The following is an 18,178-nucleotide window of genomic DNA, read 5'->3' as shown; positions in this document are numbered from 1 at the left end:
CTACATCGATCCGTCCTTTGCACCAGCTGTGTAGGTTCTAGCCTTGTAGATATCTCACGCCGAGTTCGATTTGCAGGGAAAAAATCAAAACGAAAATGTCATAGAGATGATACAGGTGGTTCCGCGGACCCGAGCACGCGGTCCGGCGAGCGGTCATAGACTCGACGTGTCCGTCGCGCGCGTGTGTGCGCGGGATAAAAGAGAAAGACACGGGAAAAATAGATAGGAAAACGAAAAGCGTATGAAACAAGAAGCTTATAATATTATTATTATTATTATTGTACATCCGTTTCCGAACCCTATATCGGCCAAGGTTGACACAGTCCGACCGGCTCGTCCAGACGGCGGCCCGTCGGAGTGGCGTGCGCGTACCCCCGCCCGAGTCGCCGCCACTGTGACTCGGTCCGAACGCTCGGCGGCGGCGTCGGCGGCGGCCAGCCGGCACCCCACCAACTCGGTGGCGAGCGCGGTGGCGGTGGCGCGCCAGTCGAATAACAGGCGGAAACGCAGTCGAATAAAAGACAACTGACTCGGCAAACGATAGATCAGTGTAGTCGCTTTTGTTCAGTGGTGAAGAGGTGCACAGTAGTAAAACACTCGCACATTATATTATTCATATTATATCGCAATATCGGCGATAGAATATAAATACTCCGCACTCAAGCACAATCGACGCATTCGAAATGACGAGGAAACTTGTAGTCACGTGCCTGTTTTTGGTGGCGGCACAAGCCGCGTACGCACATCCGACCGCCGAAGATGCTCCTGCCGCCCCCGCAGCCGACGAGGCAGCCGGTCTGGAAAAAGTGTACAAGGTGATGCAGGATTGCTCCGAGAAGAACATGGCCACCTGTTTGAAAATGCGAGCTTTGCAGTACGTCGACCGGGCATTGCGCAAGACCGACAGCATCGAGGTGTTCGATGGCATTTCATTGGTCAAGTCCGAATCCGTTGAGTCCAGCCGAGGCTTGAACGGCCGATCGCTCGCCGAATCCGAGCTCGAAGAAGCACAGCCCAAGGACGATGACGAGAAGGACGCCCAAGTCGAGAACCTCCTGTTGGACCGCGTCGCTCGTTTCCTAGAAAGCCACACCCTCCAACTCAAGGTCCCGGAATCATCCATCTCCGGCATCAGGAGATCTCTCGATGAAGGTAAAACATCATTTTTTTCTATCGATAACTTTACCATTGTACCATCAGATTATCGTTGTACTGATGAACTGGTCAGTGGTCATACCTTGTCAGATTTTGAGACGGAGTCTAGGATATATTATTACGATAACTCCCGAATTACATTTTAATTCAACGATTTTTTCATCAGCGCCCGATTTTTCCTCGATTACGTAATACACTAATACGTTACCTATTATAATAATGTGCTTTCTTAACGATTTGTTTGGGAAAACCGTACTTATATACAATGTACACAAGTATGTGCCTTCTTTAACAAAATAATTATCTGTCCTTATCTACGATATTATGAGCTTTACTTCACAATTCATACCCATATTTTATTTAAAAATGAATTTTTCTCGTTAAAAACTAATTTTGTTTCAAATTATTATATCTTCATCTATTTGTCTCTGTCCATCTTAAATCTATCTGTTTCTGTGTCGGCTTCTCTCTATCTTTCTCTGACGCGATCACAGCCTGCTGGCCGACGTTAGCGTAACCTTCCGGTCACCGTCGTTGGTTATAATATACGCGGTATATAATACCCGTCATGATACACAGACCCCGCGGTACCGCGCACGCGTTCGCGTTTTCTGCCTGTCATCGGGTCGAGATTTTGGCCTCGAGCCTAACTAAAACGTCGGTGCATAATACGGTATTATATACGAATTACACACCCGTCGACAGGCGCATATAAAATAATAATAATAATGAAACGTTAAATCAGTTCGGGTCGCACACCGTTGCCCAGCGTCCTAACAATATAATAATAATAGTACGAATACGAATATAAATATAAATATGTGTGTTACGGACCCGCCGGGCGCGGCTGCACGGTCGCCGGTGGCCCGAAAACCCAAATAGTGCGCCGCTAGGGGGGCCCCCGGTGGGCGTGACGGTGTCATCGCAGCCGGAGAAAGCCGCACGATCCTTTCACTGGAATATCGTTCAGATAAAATAATATATCGCCCGGCGGGCTCGGTACTTAAAGGTTTCGATCGTTTTCGGACAATCGTTATTATTATTATTTTTTTATAATCGCTCCGTTTATTTCTTCCGTCCGTCGGCAGACGACCCTATCCTCGACGGCGAATAAACTCCAATAGTAATACTATAATATTTTATACTAACCATCTTTTGTTTTTTTGTTTCGCAGCCCGTGGCAAGAAGAAGAAGCACCACCTTAAGATGTTGATGCCATTGTTGATGCTGTTGAAGATGAAAGCCATGGCCATCGTCCCGTTGGCTATTGGAGGTCTTGCCCTGCTCGCATTCAAGGCTCTCGTCGTCGGCAAGATCGCCCTCGTCTTGGCCGTCATCATGGGAATCCAAAAGTTGTTGGCCAACAGCAAGAGCCAACAATCGTACGAAGTAGTGTCTCACCCACACTACACCGAGGAACACGGACACGGACACAGCGGTGGATACAGACGGTCCCTGGAAGGTGAAACCGCCCAAGACATGGCGTACCGCGGTCAACACTGACGCAGCCACCGCCAAGCCGCTACCCCCTGTGAACCTTCACCCTTTGTAGCGGGATCCCCGTAGATGTAGTATCACACCCTCGCTCCCCCAGCCATCACCCAACGAGGCGATATTTATTTGTAAATAGTTCAAAAAAACATTCCCCCCCATAGGAACGACATAATTTATTTTAATATTAATTAGTATTTTTTTTTTTATATACATCCGATCGTCTTCTATACCGCGCAATTCGCTTTTCCTTTCTACATCTCAACCCCCAGACCACCACTCTATACTCTACATCGATGACGTGTTTGTGCGCCTACGTTGCAAAATATCATTTTGCTCTCAAGCTCAAATTTATATATGATATTATTATTATACTTCGCGTATAATATATACTATTATATTGTATACGTATCATACACATAGCTAGAGCGACACAGCGTCCGTTCATCGCGCCCGCCACGTACATATATATATACATATATAATTATTATTATACGACATCCGCACTCCGGAGGCGACTGTACACTTCGACGGCGGTCAATAACGGGTTCTGCTTAATCACTTCGGGACAATGATCGCACACAACACATAACAACAACGTTTTACTACCATATACACAACCATATAATAATATACGATTATTATTTACCCCGGGCGGTCGGTTAAAAATACAGAAGTTAACCTAGTGACACACACACACACGCATGTCGTATATGTGTGGTGTGCGTGTGTGAGCGTGTGTGAGCCGCTCGTGTGACGATATAGGTCGGCCGGAGGAGAAGAAAAACAAGAAGAAGAAGAATTATTACAAAAAAATAATAAATAACTATTTCCGTAACTGGTTTTGTCTATAAAACACGAATAGAAATTGTTAGAAATCTATTCTTTCTACTATACCTATATTCATCACGATCACCACTACCACAACCATCGCACTATAGTAACCATAACCACGATTACACACCTGCGACTGCTGCGTTACAACTTTGACCTTATCCACGAGACGACACCGACCGACGAATGGAAGAAATACCTCTATATATACACGTTTGGGACTAGTATTTTCTTCTTTCACGTCTAATACCTAATAACACACACATACTTGCTAAAAAACTAGTACGATGACTTACCACTTGGCTGCTGTAGCTCTTTCCGATCTTTCAAACCAGTAATATATACATACCTATTTTGCTGCTGGCCAAACACTTAATGCTCTTTTCACTTGACCGGAAATATAATTGTTGCTCACAAACCATAATACGTTGTTATATGATTTATTTTATTTTATATTGTTGTACATTGTGTCATGTTTTTTATATCTTTTTTTATTTTAATACTTTTTGTGTGTACATCGAAGACTACCTATTTATTACGTATTTTAATAAAACCGATTTGTTTGTAATAAAAATTTACTTCTTTTTTTCTAAGCTCAGCTCTACACGACTTGACTCGACTTGACTGGACTAGACTCGACTTGACTTGACTGGAATTCACTTGACTTGCCTCGATTTAATACTCGATTTGACTTAACTACACTTGACTATACCTCACTCGAATGTGCCATCGTCCACCCCCGCTCAAATAACATAATAACCATAGTACCTGTAGTCCACTTGAAGAAATAAATATAATATTCCGACTGTTATTAATTTATTCGACTTTTAATTATTATTATTTATTTTATTTTATTTGATGAAATAAACTTATTGATTTTTAAAGCGATTGTCATATTTTCTGATACATTGGACTGCTTTAACTCCTGTCAAACTCTGCACCCTAAATAGTGTTTAAGGTGTACACGTGTTACATCAACAAATGTTTTACATCCCGTACAAATTTTAGATCTATCGTTAAAAAAAAAACTCTGTGCATCAAATAAGCGTTACGAACATACGTAACTATACGCACTCAACTTGTTTCTGAAAACCGGTTTGGCGTTCGCCGTCATGCTAATGAATTAATAAACATATAATTTTTTTTTTTTCATCAATGGCCAACACAAATTATTACGAGTATTAACACTAATTGAAATATCTGAGCGATACTTCACCCATACCGCCGTTTATATAATATGTAATATAAATAGTTGGGGCTGTACTCCTTTCCCACTTAAGAAAAAAAAGAAATCTGATTGCGGTGAATGAAAAATAAAATCGTGTCGTAGCGCTCACAAGTTGTATACTTAAACACACACAGACACACACCGTAGTCATGTTTTTGATAAATTCATCGTGTGAATCACAGCTCCAGCTTATCCGTTGACGAGATATACTACACGATTTTATGTTTATTTAACCACACATTTCTATGTGTTTAGCATATAAAACGTAAACGTTTTGATACACGTCGTGTGCTACGGTAATAATTTGATATTATATTACTGCAGAGTGCAGATTGTACTACAGTATTATTCTCTATTGAACACAATGAGCCCCCTTCACTTTTTGTTGTTGTATTTTTTTTTAATTGCCGTTGGATTTATAATACGTAATTTATGCGACGGAATATTTCGAACTGTTTCGTATAAAAAGTTCTTCTCCTTTTTCATCGTATAAACGAGTTAGGCATACCTATTATTATTACCAACAAGGGTCATTGTTAGAAACGCAAGCCGCGATTCCTGGAAAAGAATACAGCTGACTTTATGAATAAATTGACCAGAGACCGACGTCCTACAAGCATCGATAATATATTATTATACTTTTTAAATAATGAAATTCTCTGGCTTTAGATCGTATCATTTCGTTTATTCGTGCAAGATATAATGAATGCCTACTGTTACGGACAATAAATCCGAAGTTAATGTACCTACGCATAACTATGGAGAGACCTATATACAATTGCGTTATTAGACTATATACATACCTATTTGGTAGTTAATAAAATAATATTATTATTGTGCTGATCACTTAAACAGCCTACCTTTATCCAATCCTAGTTTGAAAATATTCGATATGCTCATTACATAAAAACAATACGTATAATTCTTTATAACGTTATTATCAGAAGAAAACTTTCGTTATGTTAAATGCGAGTGTTTTCCCGCAGTGAAGCGGAAAACTGAAGATTTCTAAAGTGTGTACTTAATTCAAGCCAGATTTATTTCAAATTGTTATATTTTTATTTCGATTATCTAAATACTATTGGTTTTATATAGAACGACTCTTGTGCAGTCAACACGCGTTCAAACCCGCGGAGCGCTTAGTTATTATATAGTCGTCGATCATTCCTACGAACAATTTCTAAGCACCGTTTTGATTGCTCCGAAGTTAATTACAGACCCTGCTATTTAGAAAGTGTGTGATCAATCTCATTATTACGAGGAGAAAAATCTAAATCTAAACCAGCAGGCAGGTGGGAGCATGCGCAGGTTAGTACCTGTCCTACGTAATAATATACATATACCAAGTATGTGGTATATACCTGCTGCAGCCGTTAACCTCGACTTTGTACAACTGCAAGTCGCATTGTGGCAACGATTAATGTAATATATTAGATCGGACTAAATCTGTTCGTAATATTATTATAAGCGCCGAAGTCTGAAATCATACGAGTATACGACTGAGTTTAGTCCGGTACAGTCGGTTAAGGAGAGGAAGTAAAATAATTAAAACCTGTCTGTGAGACCCCAAAACGGTCGCCGCCCGGAATAATATATTATTTTAAAGCCAGCGGCACCTTTTAAATTACGCGATGCTAATAAAAATAATATAATATTTTAATGTGTATAGCGTTTACACTACTGCGCGACAAGTCACGGAACACGCAGTTTTTTTTTATAATAAATAATGTTATTTATACATATACATAATATACACGTGCTACGGGTGCCGTATAATAGACGTATCCTCCTCCTCTTCCTGCAGCATTATCGGTGATTCATCGTACAGCAGGTCTCGTATTAATGACTTTGTCCAAACTCCCGGCGTATACGTATAGGTAAAAATTAATTATATTCCTCAATATTATTATGAAGGTATTCTCTGACAATCGCGCCCGCAACGGTAATATTGTTACTAACGTAGATCATATATTAAACCTAATAATATATTCGTCGGGGCCCGCGGCCGTGTCGTCCTCCGCGTTGAGGGAAAACGGTTCCTGGAAAAAATATCTCCCGAAAAACTATCACTGAAGAAAAAAGTAATAATATCTGATATGATATGTAGAAAAAACTAGGCAGAAGGTCAAACGGTGAGCTCCCAGGAGATATGCCTATATATGCGACGATATTTTAATAGTGTATGCTATAGGATATCCACGAGCTTTGGGATAAACAAAACAACTTTTTTATTTTATTTTATTTTTATCGTTTCAACACAACGAATCGTACAATAAATACAAAGGATGAACTTAGAAACCTTTTTTTTGGTGGTGGTCCATTTGGTCTTGTAGGAAGATCGTAGTATTGTGGTAGGCTCTCAACTTAACTCTGGTGAGCTCAAATTCTACCTATATATGTTTTAAATATTTTATACACACATTTTAGGTTTTATGTTGTAGAAGATCAGTGGTCTTCAAACTTTTTTTTTCACGTACCACTCATGGGTATTATTAATCTGTCGCTTACCACTTATATCTATTTCCATGTGCCCATATTTAAATACAATTTTAAATATTCATTTATTTACTCCCCGTTCCATCAATATGTGGCCTTTGGCGTACCAATATGTAGTCTTCCGCGTACCACTAGTGGTACGCGTATCATAGTTTGAGAACCTCTGTTGTAGATGGATCGAATTTGAACGAATTTCGACGGAAACGACTTACAGATACAACTTACGGTATAGTTTGATACAGTGAGATTGCCACGAAATGTTATTTGATATAGCTTACTGCCAACAAAAAATCTATTTTTTATCCTTAAATTGTTTTCCCATTCTTATAAATTAAAACAAGAACACTATTGCTTATCGGTTAGATATTTAATTCATCGTTTTTGTTTATTTCTCTGTTCACCCGGCGAAAAGCGATCGCGATAGCTCTGGTTCGGCAATCATAAAACAACAGGTGCCACATTGTTCTTAAGTACAACGATACAACGATCGATGATAATGTATCGCATATACTGTTGTAGTTAGAAAGACGAATAATAAATATTAATCATTTTACCGTTAATATGTTATAAAATCATCGTAAAACGCACTGCTCGCCATACGCCCACGCTTCGCTCTCGGCGCAGTGCACCATAAAACTTTTGTTAAAACCCTATTGCTATATCTATAACGTATATTATAGTATAGGTACACGCAACATCGCGTGGGTACCTGTTGTGCAGAGACGATCATCGGGTAAAAGCGAAACAGTCGGATGCGCTCGAAAGGAAAAACTCGGAAACTTTCTTCGGAATTATAATATAATATTATACATTATCTCGGTTATCGTCATACCCGTTAACTCGGCGGCAGTGGAGGCGGTGCGTGCTATGACGGCGATATTATATATTATTATTATATATCCGCTGCAACACGGTAATGATATTATTATAATATCGGTATGACGCGTATCATATACTTTGGCGATTTGCTGGCTTACTGCCCACTGTACCGGTGAGTGTAGCCGCGGTCGCATTCGTCTGCTGCAGATATCCGCCTGTCCCCGTCGAACCGTCATCGGTATTGAAGTAATAATAATAAAATATTCGGACCGGAGCGAGCAACAACCACTGATACCGACGCATACCGTCCGCGAACATATTGATTTCATCGGTAAAATACGTATTACTCGTATCGACAACCCGTCCAAACGGTGGCGGCCGTGATGACCGTACTAGGGGTCTGCCTGGCTCCGCTGATGATATTCGTTGGTTTCGCGCAGTGCGTCCTGTTCTCCGACGGACAGTCCACCGGCGGATTGGACGTCGACGGAGGAGGCCGCGTTGGAGGTAGTGTCGGCGACGGCGGTGGAGGTAGCGAAGACGACCACCACCCGCACACCCCGACGATCAGCACAGCGGTCAAGAGCTGCTTGGCTGGGGCCGACCCGTTCCTGCCGTGTATCAACGAGCAAGCCATGGCCGCCATCGAACAGACGGAATCCATGGACTCGGTGCTCCTGGACTCGGGACTGGAGATTTCCAGACGTCCCAGCACAGACGCTTTCGCCGCTCCACGGGGAGTCTATTCGTTGGGTAAGCCTGCACTTTGCCTTACATCTATACCCTCCCAGGTTAATACCCCCTCCCTCCACAATCATCCACATCTCCGGCCACTCAGCCTAAAATCTTAAATGGAATTTGACTTTAAACTCGGCACACTGGTCTGCGGTATTAAAACAATTAAGCTGCAAACGGAAAAAAATCGATTTCATCCAAGGGGTTGCCAAAACGACCGGTATCGTCCGAGTTTGTAGATTTACGAGACAAATCCTACGTACCGTAACAACATTCTTCACGTCCGCTTATAAGTATTTAGGGATACACCAAAATCAAAAGTCATATTATCATCGCACCACTGGGATCGCTAATGGCTAATATTTTATACATTCCATCGATTTGAAAACGTATTCAATTACATATTATTATATATGCGTGTTGATCATTCGTTTTTGAGACTTTTATAACAAAAAATTGTTGAAGGGGTACATCTCGTGTTAGGTTATTGTATCCACCGAGGAGGTATACGTAAAGTCCGGCTATTGTAGCCGCCGTGGACACCGCCCTCGGGCCTTGACCGAGCGATGAACGTTTCGAAGGTTGCAATAGGTTGTTACGATAATTAATAATTACATACTCCGTCGTGTTTTAGAAACCCATGTCGGTAAAGGGGCTATTTTTACCGTTTTAATGTTTTCCAAAATACATATTTTACGAGGCGCACACGCCTAAAATGTATTTGTTGTAGTATTTATTATTAAACCTGTCGAGGCTAACGTCCACGACTACCATCTCTAACTGGTATAAGTTATTACGTTTCATGAACCCGTAATACCTACGTATTATTATTTATAATTTATTAGTTTTATTTTAGGCACGACACCGAGTATATTGTACCTTTCTTTATTATTCTCAGTAAAAGTATCATACGGCTTATTTATATAATAATATGTGTACTCTTTTTTATTAAAATAAAATAATTTGTATTTCGTTTTCTAAACCGAATAAGAGACGTGTACGTATGTACATACGGAATTCGTTTGAATGACATAGGTATAGTATTTATTAGTGAAGCTAGAGAGGGATGAAGGGCTGAACACCTACTGACATTTTTTTTATTTGTTCTCGTGTTAGTCGTATTACAGGCAAATAAATGTTAAAAAAAAATCTTTTCAGAGAATAGGAATGGGTGCTTAGCATTTTAGGTAGACTATTTCTATGAGCGCGCTTCTGACTTCGCATCTGACCCTCGAATTGGATCCCGTGAAATTTTCTTTTGAAAAAGTTTCTCGGATTGTCTCCCGACTTCAAAAATATAATTCAGTTGAATTGCCTCCTATTTTAGGCAATGAACCTCTTGTACTGGAATCGGCTCCGATAGCTATAATTAATCGATTTATAACCACCCTAAATTATAGGAAATATTAATAAATTAAATAAATTTAGTAAATTGAGTCAATGTCGATTGATTTAATATCAATTAAGGTTAATTATTTATAATTATAAAGTAGACAGACACAGAAGTAATAACAAAATATAATAAATAATCAACGAATATAATCTAAAAAACATAGGTTATAAAATAAAAATGCATGTTGTATCTCGGGATAGTTTCCGAGGTTTAAATTTTTTTGCCATTACTTTTAAATATTGCAATTTGAGAACTTCTTTTGTGTTTGATTTATCAATTAAATTATTAATAAATTTATTTTATTTTTTGTTGTTGTCATAATTGTTTTGGTTTCCATTTTGAAAAATCCTATTAATATTATTTATTCAAACTGCATTAATCATGAGTTAATGACAAATAAGAATTACCTTTACTATAAAATGATTCACAAGCTTTGTGCACTGGATTTCGTTTCAGCACACATTTTCGAGGAGAAAGATGAATCTTCATAATCATGAATGTAATTTGTAACCAAAAAACCAAACATTTTGATAACGGTTGCACTAATAAACTGGCCTTGTTGAACTGATGATGATGGCTTAATCTTTATAACTGATGATCTGCGATTGACAATATTATTGTATTTGACTAATTAATCAGTATGGAAAATACTGTATGTATTAGAAAAAAATATTTTTCAACACGGAATTCGATATAATAATCGATAGTACACGTACAACTATAGATATAATAATTAATTATCTTGGTACTATGCTAAAGTAAAGCAATTGGAGTATACTGTTTGTGAAATTTGAGTGAAAAAAATAGGTCACCTACCTACTAAATTTGGGAAGAAATTCAAGTGTCACTTCCTATGAAATAACAAAAAAAAAACATCTTTGTAAAACCAAAACATTCTTCCCTTAGCTCGGAATCTAAGACAGTAACATTTCTGATGGTTAGTACGGAATTGGGGTGAAACATGATATTATAATTCAAAAGTTTAAGCGAGGGCTGTAGCCCACGTCTTAATCTCCATAATTATAATCCAAATTGCGTCTATACGTACGTCGAGTGTGAATATTACTATATGTATAACGATCGAATACAGATCCATACCTATTACTGTTATTTTCAAAAGGTATAGTATGTATCACTATTTAAGATAATAATATTATACTCCAGGTTATTCGGTAGGTTCTGTATAGAAATTGGTCTCAAGGGCGATGCGCCCTGTTTATCGCCAAAAATGAATTTTTCAGCATGCTAGGAAAAATTACAACTCTCTGTGTAACTATAATATTTATTATAAACAAACTATAATATCATGAAAATATAGATTATTTAACTTCATTAACTTCTGTTTGGACACAGATGCCCTTTTCACGGACCGTAATCGAAGAGAAACACAGATGAGCACCAAAAGAAATTATCTGTCGGCTAATCCGTATAATATTATCTTAAGCCGTAGTGGGTATTCAATAAAACTATAATAATTATGCTTTGATCAGGTTTTAGAACAAAATAAAATAATACACTAACCAACTATTTTTAAATTTTAAACTCATAGGTATGTTGTAACACGAGTATTATTGTCGCTCCAGGTATTAAAATTCTTAAAAAATATTTTATGACTTACAGCACATCAAATTTATTGATACATTTATACATAATATAATATAAAATATGATTTTGACACACTTATCGCTAATAAACTCTTAATTATACGCATGTGAAGGATGAAGTCTATTAAACGAAACAAATCTACATAGTTTATTATTATTATTTACTATCAATACTATCCCATCTAAATAATTATGCATAATATTATACTGTGTAGACATCAATTTACAGATACTTATCTTTAGGTCTGTTCGAACGGAAAATTTTTTGAGGAATCGAAGAATATCCAAACGTTTTACTTGGATGGATTATTTAATTTTTTCTTAGTTAATATCGTGAAAGCCGTGAATGAAAATTGAAAATAAAACTTAAATTCATAAATAATTTGGCTCGATGACAATTTAGAACATATTATTCTATGAATCCGTGACGAACAATGCACTATAAAGACTCTGTATTATATACAGTTTTTTTCCATCATTTAAATCTAAAATAATAAGACTACACTACACACAACAATATTACAACTGTCGTTTGTCAAAGCGAGCTAAGCTAGTCGAGTATAAACACCATTATTATGCACGCAATTTTAATATACTGTAACTAATTAAATAAGCAATTTGTAATATAACGGATCGACGTATTTCAGATAATATATTTATTTAAATTACAATATGTATTTGATATCTGCCCTACCTTTAAAAAAAAATTCAAAACGGTTAATCGTCCTCTATTTATAAAATTTTACACGAAATAATATGTGTTATCCGTGCACATAGAATAATAATAATTGTAATAATAGTGCGCAGAACTAGCATCGATTTCGAGTTTAAAATTATTACAAATTACAATGCAGCTCGGACACGCATTTGCCAGAGTGGTCTGTCCAAATTCCTAACCAGTAGCCTATAATATTATAGTACGTCGCTATATTTTGTATTCATGTAACTAAATTTTACATGGCACAATTATTATTATGTACGCGTTTTAATAACAATAATTCTGTTATTATAATACCACGCGATTGTATTCGAAAGACTTTATTGAATAAGTATACGTGAAACATGTACATTTCTTCATTAATAATTTACTTATCAATTTATTATGCAGATGGTTGACCTTATTGGAGGCTGTACGGTGTACAACGGGACATAATTAATTCAATATCGTACTACTATTGTACTAAACTGTTGTCTGGTGGTACTCAAACGGACGGATTCTAAGTGTAATAATTGTATAATATTATTAGCTGATCCCGTGCACTTTGTTGCCTGTTGAAAATGCCAACTCTTTTTGAGACTCGATGGTGGTAATGCAAGCAGTATATTATTATGCTTAGCTGTTGCGGATTGCGGACGCCGCCGCTTTATGTAAATAATATGTTTTATTTTGATTGCGGACAAGCCGATGTGCGGCTATAAGTGCGACCTTGGTAGACAATGTGCGAAAATTCAATTGTATGCATGCTTATACCTGATCTGCCCGATGAACCACTTCATACAACCAATAAACAAAAACAAATACAAATCCCTACTAAATATATTTATATTTCTTTTATAACCAATAGCAACCTAATAATAAATAATAAATAAATAATATTTAATTAATAATATAATTCCTCCGTAAATCTTAAAATCCCGGTTTGAACAACTCCCCGGGTAGGACCTATCCGGGTCTAATTGTGAATCTAAACTATCCAGACGTCACCCAAACGCACACAAAAAAATTAATTCAAATCGGTCCAGCCACTTACTAGGATATCAGTGACATACACACGTACAGTAGAATTTAACACATAAAGATATGTGTATAAATCTACATAAATTGATAATAATATTATTGGAATTAATTTATGATCACCATGGTAACATATTTATAATATTATCTAAAATTGAGTGATATTTATCGGTAATAGTATTTAATTGATTCATATTGTACACATATCACATATCACATATCAGCTAAGATTTTGGTGACTTTTGCAGTTTTTTTCCCTAAGTGTTGTGCAATTCTAACCAAAAACTAAAATTGTTTCGTAATATAACAATTTAAAATATGTAATTTTTATCACATTTTTTGTGTTAAATGTATTTTATTGCATTTTTAAGGTCATTTTTACGTAATATTACAAATGTTACGTTTATTTTGTGTATTTAAACTAATTTTTGTTTATTTTAAGCTTTTTAAATATGTGTTGTAAATGTTAGCCCCAATTAGTACCTATAGGTAATTACCTACTCTAGTCCATTGATATTTAAAAAGTAATATAATTAATTGTCGATTTATCCGATAAGATTAAATATCGAACGAACCCATAAATATTTAGGTATACAATAGAAGCTTTAGTGGTGAATTCGACACGTACCTATGTGGTTCTACCGATCTTAACTGTACAAAATGCCAACAATTAAGTCAACAGTAGAAAGCCGTTTACGTAGTTTTGTGAGCGATATTTTTTCTACGGACGGTATGGTGCTTTTTGTAAAGTTTGTAATGTTGTAGGTTATGATTACTATTATCGACCGAAAAATCGCGAAATCGTTAAATTTACGGCGATCTTAACATTTCAGTTAAAATTATGAGCGTCAGATATTATCATGCTTAATGTACAATGTCAGTACATCTGAGCCATTGTTGTTATTCAAGTATACAAAAATAATTGTAATTGATAAATTGAATGTACAATTTAGGGGCAATAATTTTGAAACTCAATTTCTAATAATTAAAGGTTTTTTTTAATTACGTAAAAACAATATTGATATATCTAATTTTGATAATTTCAACCATTCTAAGAAAATAGGCATTAATAATATTATCTTATCCTATATTTAATTTTTTTTATTGGTATTTTCTTTTTCTTTTGTTATGCCGTTTACTTAGCATGTTGCATTATGATTTTACGAAAACAATTATTTTATTTTTAATTTACTTTTAATATGAACTCATCAGATCATATTCGTAACCACGCATAATATTAAACAACAATATTGGATGAGCTTGCAACTTGTATGAAATACTTTTATGTTAGGATATTGCATTTATTTATCTTTGATGCAACAAATTATACATTATTCTTTTTATAAATCGGGAAATTAAAAATTGTTGATCATAACGTGACAAAATATTATTTTTTAATGTTTTTCATCATGTTTATTGTAGTGCCTTGTGTTTTTTACAGGCGATAACCCGTATAACGTCGGTGCAGTCATTGAAGCTGCGTCCTCGTTGCTTTCCAGGCGAACGTTTTGTTGGGACATGAGTCTCTTGTATCCCGGGCTGCAGATGCGAATCGGTCCCACGTACACCGGCAGAGGAATAATCGATTTCATCGTAGACCCCAGACGTAAATTCGACGACCGGAGTTTGGGCTATGGTATGTAAAATTGATATTGTTATACCATACGTTATTCCACCGTTCACTCGAGTAGGTACATAGTATAATAGTGATATTCATAATAATTACAACTGCATTGACGGGTTTGATAATAAAAAAATTTACTTTGATTTAAGATTAAAAAATTGAATTCTCGTTAGACGAAACTATTGATCAAAAGTAAAAACACAAAGTACATAGCATAATAATATTATTCCCACGCTTTTGTAAATTTCTTTCACAAATTGAATGACAAGTCAACGTTTTTATTTCTGGTATGTAAACAAAATTAATAGCAGTGAGGAATTTGACATTAAGTACTAGAATTTTTTTTAAATTATTGTTATCTTTCGATTACATTGATCGAATGTATTAATATAATAATTTCAAATGCATATAGTATAGTTTTGAATGTTTCTTTTAATGACAACATAAATATTAAAAACCGATTTTAAATTAAGTGAACCTACTTCTGGGGTTTCCCTGGCGTATATCCAATAGAGTCTATTGAATAGACTATACAGAATCAATAAAAATAATGAAGTCATGTCAAACCACTAGATATCGCTTTATGTATTGAAAATAAATCATCATGATATTTTTATTTTAACTGATTATACTTAATAGCCTTTACTTTAAGCATATTACTCAAATTTTAAAATAATTATAATCAATACCACTAACATGCTTAATTTTTTCAAGTTATTTTATTAATGACCGTATAATATTTATGAGTTCATTACTTGTATTAATATATTATGTTTTATAGCAATAACAAACGTATGTCAGTCCTTGAATCGTTGTTATACGTGTATTTTTTATACAAGACACTAAGATAGATTTATAAGTTATAAATTATAATTATAACAATAATAATTTATTATAAATTTACTCACTCAAATACTCAATATGATAATATTATTATAAGAATAATATGTATTAATCAGTATCCAGAAGTAACTATTTTAGTAAAGATATTAATTATAATTTTATGATTTTTTTTTATAATACATTGAAATGTCAGAATATTAGGCAAATACCTACCATGTAGAATTTTATACCCTAATTTATATATAAACTAAAGTTTCTATTTCAATTTTTGATAATGTTTATTCGTTTTCAAATGTTCTGTTGGTTCATTGAGTTTTATTGAACCGTTAAATGAATTAATTGTTTTTTCAATCTGGCATTAGTAATATGTAGATACGTCATCATTATTCATTAAAGATACTAGATGGAATATATAGATCAATCGGCCAAATTTTCGACTGTATGCAGCTGAAAAACCATTAGCTTATAAAAATCATCTATTTAATTAATGATAATGTTTTCATGTGAGCTGTATTTTTCAGGACACATGATATTCAAAAGATCATTTTTGCCAAACGTGTTGGCTACTCAAATAAGTATAGCTTCGGTTATTCCGATAATATTCGCTGCGATATATTTTCTGACAAAAAAAGCGTTCATATTGTCAAAGATTGCGTTAGTCGTCACCAGCGTGGTAAGCACCTAGCATAATACTCGTATATTATTATAAATTGTATTTTTATAATTTCGACGGAGACGGTAAAAATGACTGTAATTCGACTTTTTCGTTTTTGCAGGTAGGCTACGGGTCGTTGTTTTTACACCACACCAGCAAGCCTTTAGCAGGCCACTCGTTCGGTAGTCATCAACCGTTCGACGGCTTCAATCCGTTTGGCAGCTCATATCACAGTCCGGTAGGCGGTCTTCATCATCAACACCATCATCCGATCGGTGGCCCTCACAACGCGTTCGTCGGCGACATCAGGGGCGACAAGTTTTACGGGAGCTCAAGCGGATTTCAACAGATTTCCTCCTCCAAACCATCATCGCTGTTCCGCGGGGTCAATTACTTCCCCCAAGATGACGATCATACCAAGTACACGGAATCCGCAGACAGAAACAAAAAAGAAACGGAATAAATGTAGCTCTCACCAAAATATTGTGTTGACATAATATTGTTATGGTGCATAATATTATGTTTTAAGCACGCAAACGTTCGCTATTAAATGTATGAGATCACGGTTAAACACTTAAACGCACTTTGACTTAAGCCGTTTTGATGAATAGTTTTTTTTTTTTTTATTGGAATACTATTTAAATAATAGCATATAATATTGTATTTCCTACTAAAAATATTACATATTATATGAACTTTCAGAGTTTTCGAAAAAAAAAAATTACATTTTACTATAGTTCCTAAATTATATTCAATCGTTACAATTATGAAAAATAATTTTGTGTTAGTATATAATATATATAGTATATAAATTATAAATAATAGAATAACTGTTGTCCTTTTATGTTTTGTGAAATAAAACGATCTATGTTTATTATATAATATAATATTAGTTATTAATATATTACCTAATAGCTATAAGTGTATAACAACAATAGTTACTAAAAGAAAAATCATTTATAATTATTAAGCACCTTTTTAATTTTTAACTTAGTATATTTAATACTTTTTTTTATGAGTAGAGGGGCACATAAGGAGTGGAAATAATCGTCACCAATAACTGCGGTTGATGCTTAACATATAAATGATTGCGGCCAACTAGTGACACACAAGTTTTTGTGTTGCAACCTTATATCATTACCCTTACTTATGCATATTATAATAAACCAGAAAGTACAAGACAGATGCAATCCAATTTTCACGAAAACATCGAACTGTAATAATCGTATTGTATAATATATAACTCAAGTATGCAAAATCACCTTTTTAATATGATTGTTGACGGTGTTTTAATTTTGTACGACGAATTCGATAAAATATGTAACCATATTAACCAAAGGTAGGCATTGGAGACGACGAGTAGGTTCAATTTAAATATGTAAAATACGCCAACACACATCATTATATTATGGTTTCACTATCAAAATAATGACGTCACAACAGTATCTTAATATGACCGTTGCGGTATCGGACATCGTGAAGTGTGGTTGTCATTAGTGTGAGACAGAGTATAGGACAACGGGACCACCATGTCGCTAAGCGACACCTTTAAATCCACTCGAATAA

General features: G+C 35.6%; 2 protein-coding genes across 2 annotated transcripts; both read left to right on the top strand.

The window, feature by feature from the left end:
* Positions 1-528: 528 nt before the first annotated feature.
* Positions 529-4,179, top strand: LOC111039417. Its single transcript, XM_022322935.1, has 2 exons — positions 529-1,152; positions 2,330-4,179. Exons 1-2 carry the CDS (start codon positions 684-686, stop codon positions 2,656-2,658), a joined length of 798 nt encoding a protein of 265 aa, XP_022178627.1. The 5' UTR covers positions 529-683; the 3' UTR covers positions 2,659-4,179.
* A 3,958-nt stretch (positions 4,180-8,137) lies between these two features.
* Positions 8,138-17,277, top strand: LOC111039422. Its single transcript, XM_022322942.1, has 4 exons — positions 8,138-8,776; positions 14,932-15,126; positions 16,479-16,630; positions 16,734-17,277. Exons 1-4 carry the CDS (start codon positions 8,407-8,409, stop codon positions 17,073-17,075), a joined length of 1,059 nt encoding a protein of 352 aa, XP_022178634.1. The 5' UTR covers positions 8,138-8,406; the 3' UTR covers positions 17,076-17,277.
* The last annotated feature ends 901 nt before the right edge of the window (positions 17,278-18,178 follow it).

The sequence above is a fragment of the Myzus persicae genome, unplaced genomic scaffold (genome assembly GCF_001856785.1).
Source record: "Myzus persicae strain clone G006 unplaced genomic scaffold, MPER_G0061.0, whole genome shotgun sequence".
NCBI lineage: Eukaryota > Metazoa > Arthropoda > Insecta > Hemiptera > Aphididae > Myzus > Myzus persicae.
The sequence above is the reverse complement of the archived record's forward strand: the minus strand, read 5'-3'. Positions and strand labels throughout refer to the sequence as shown.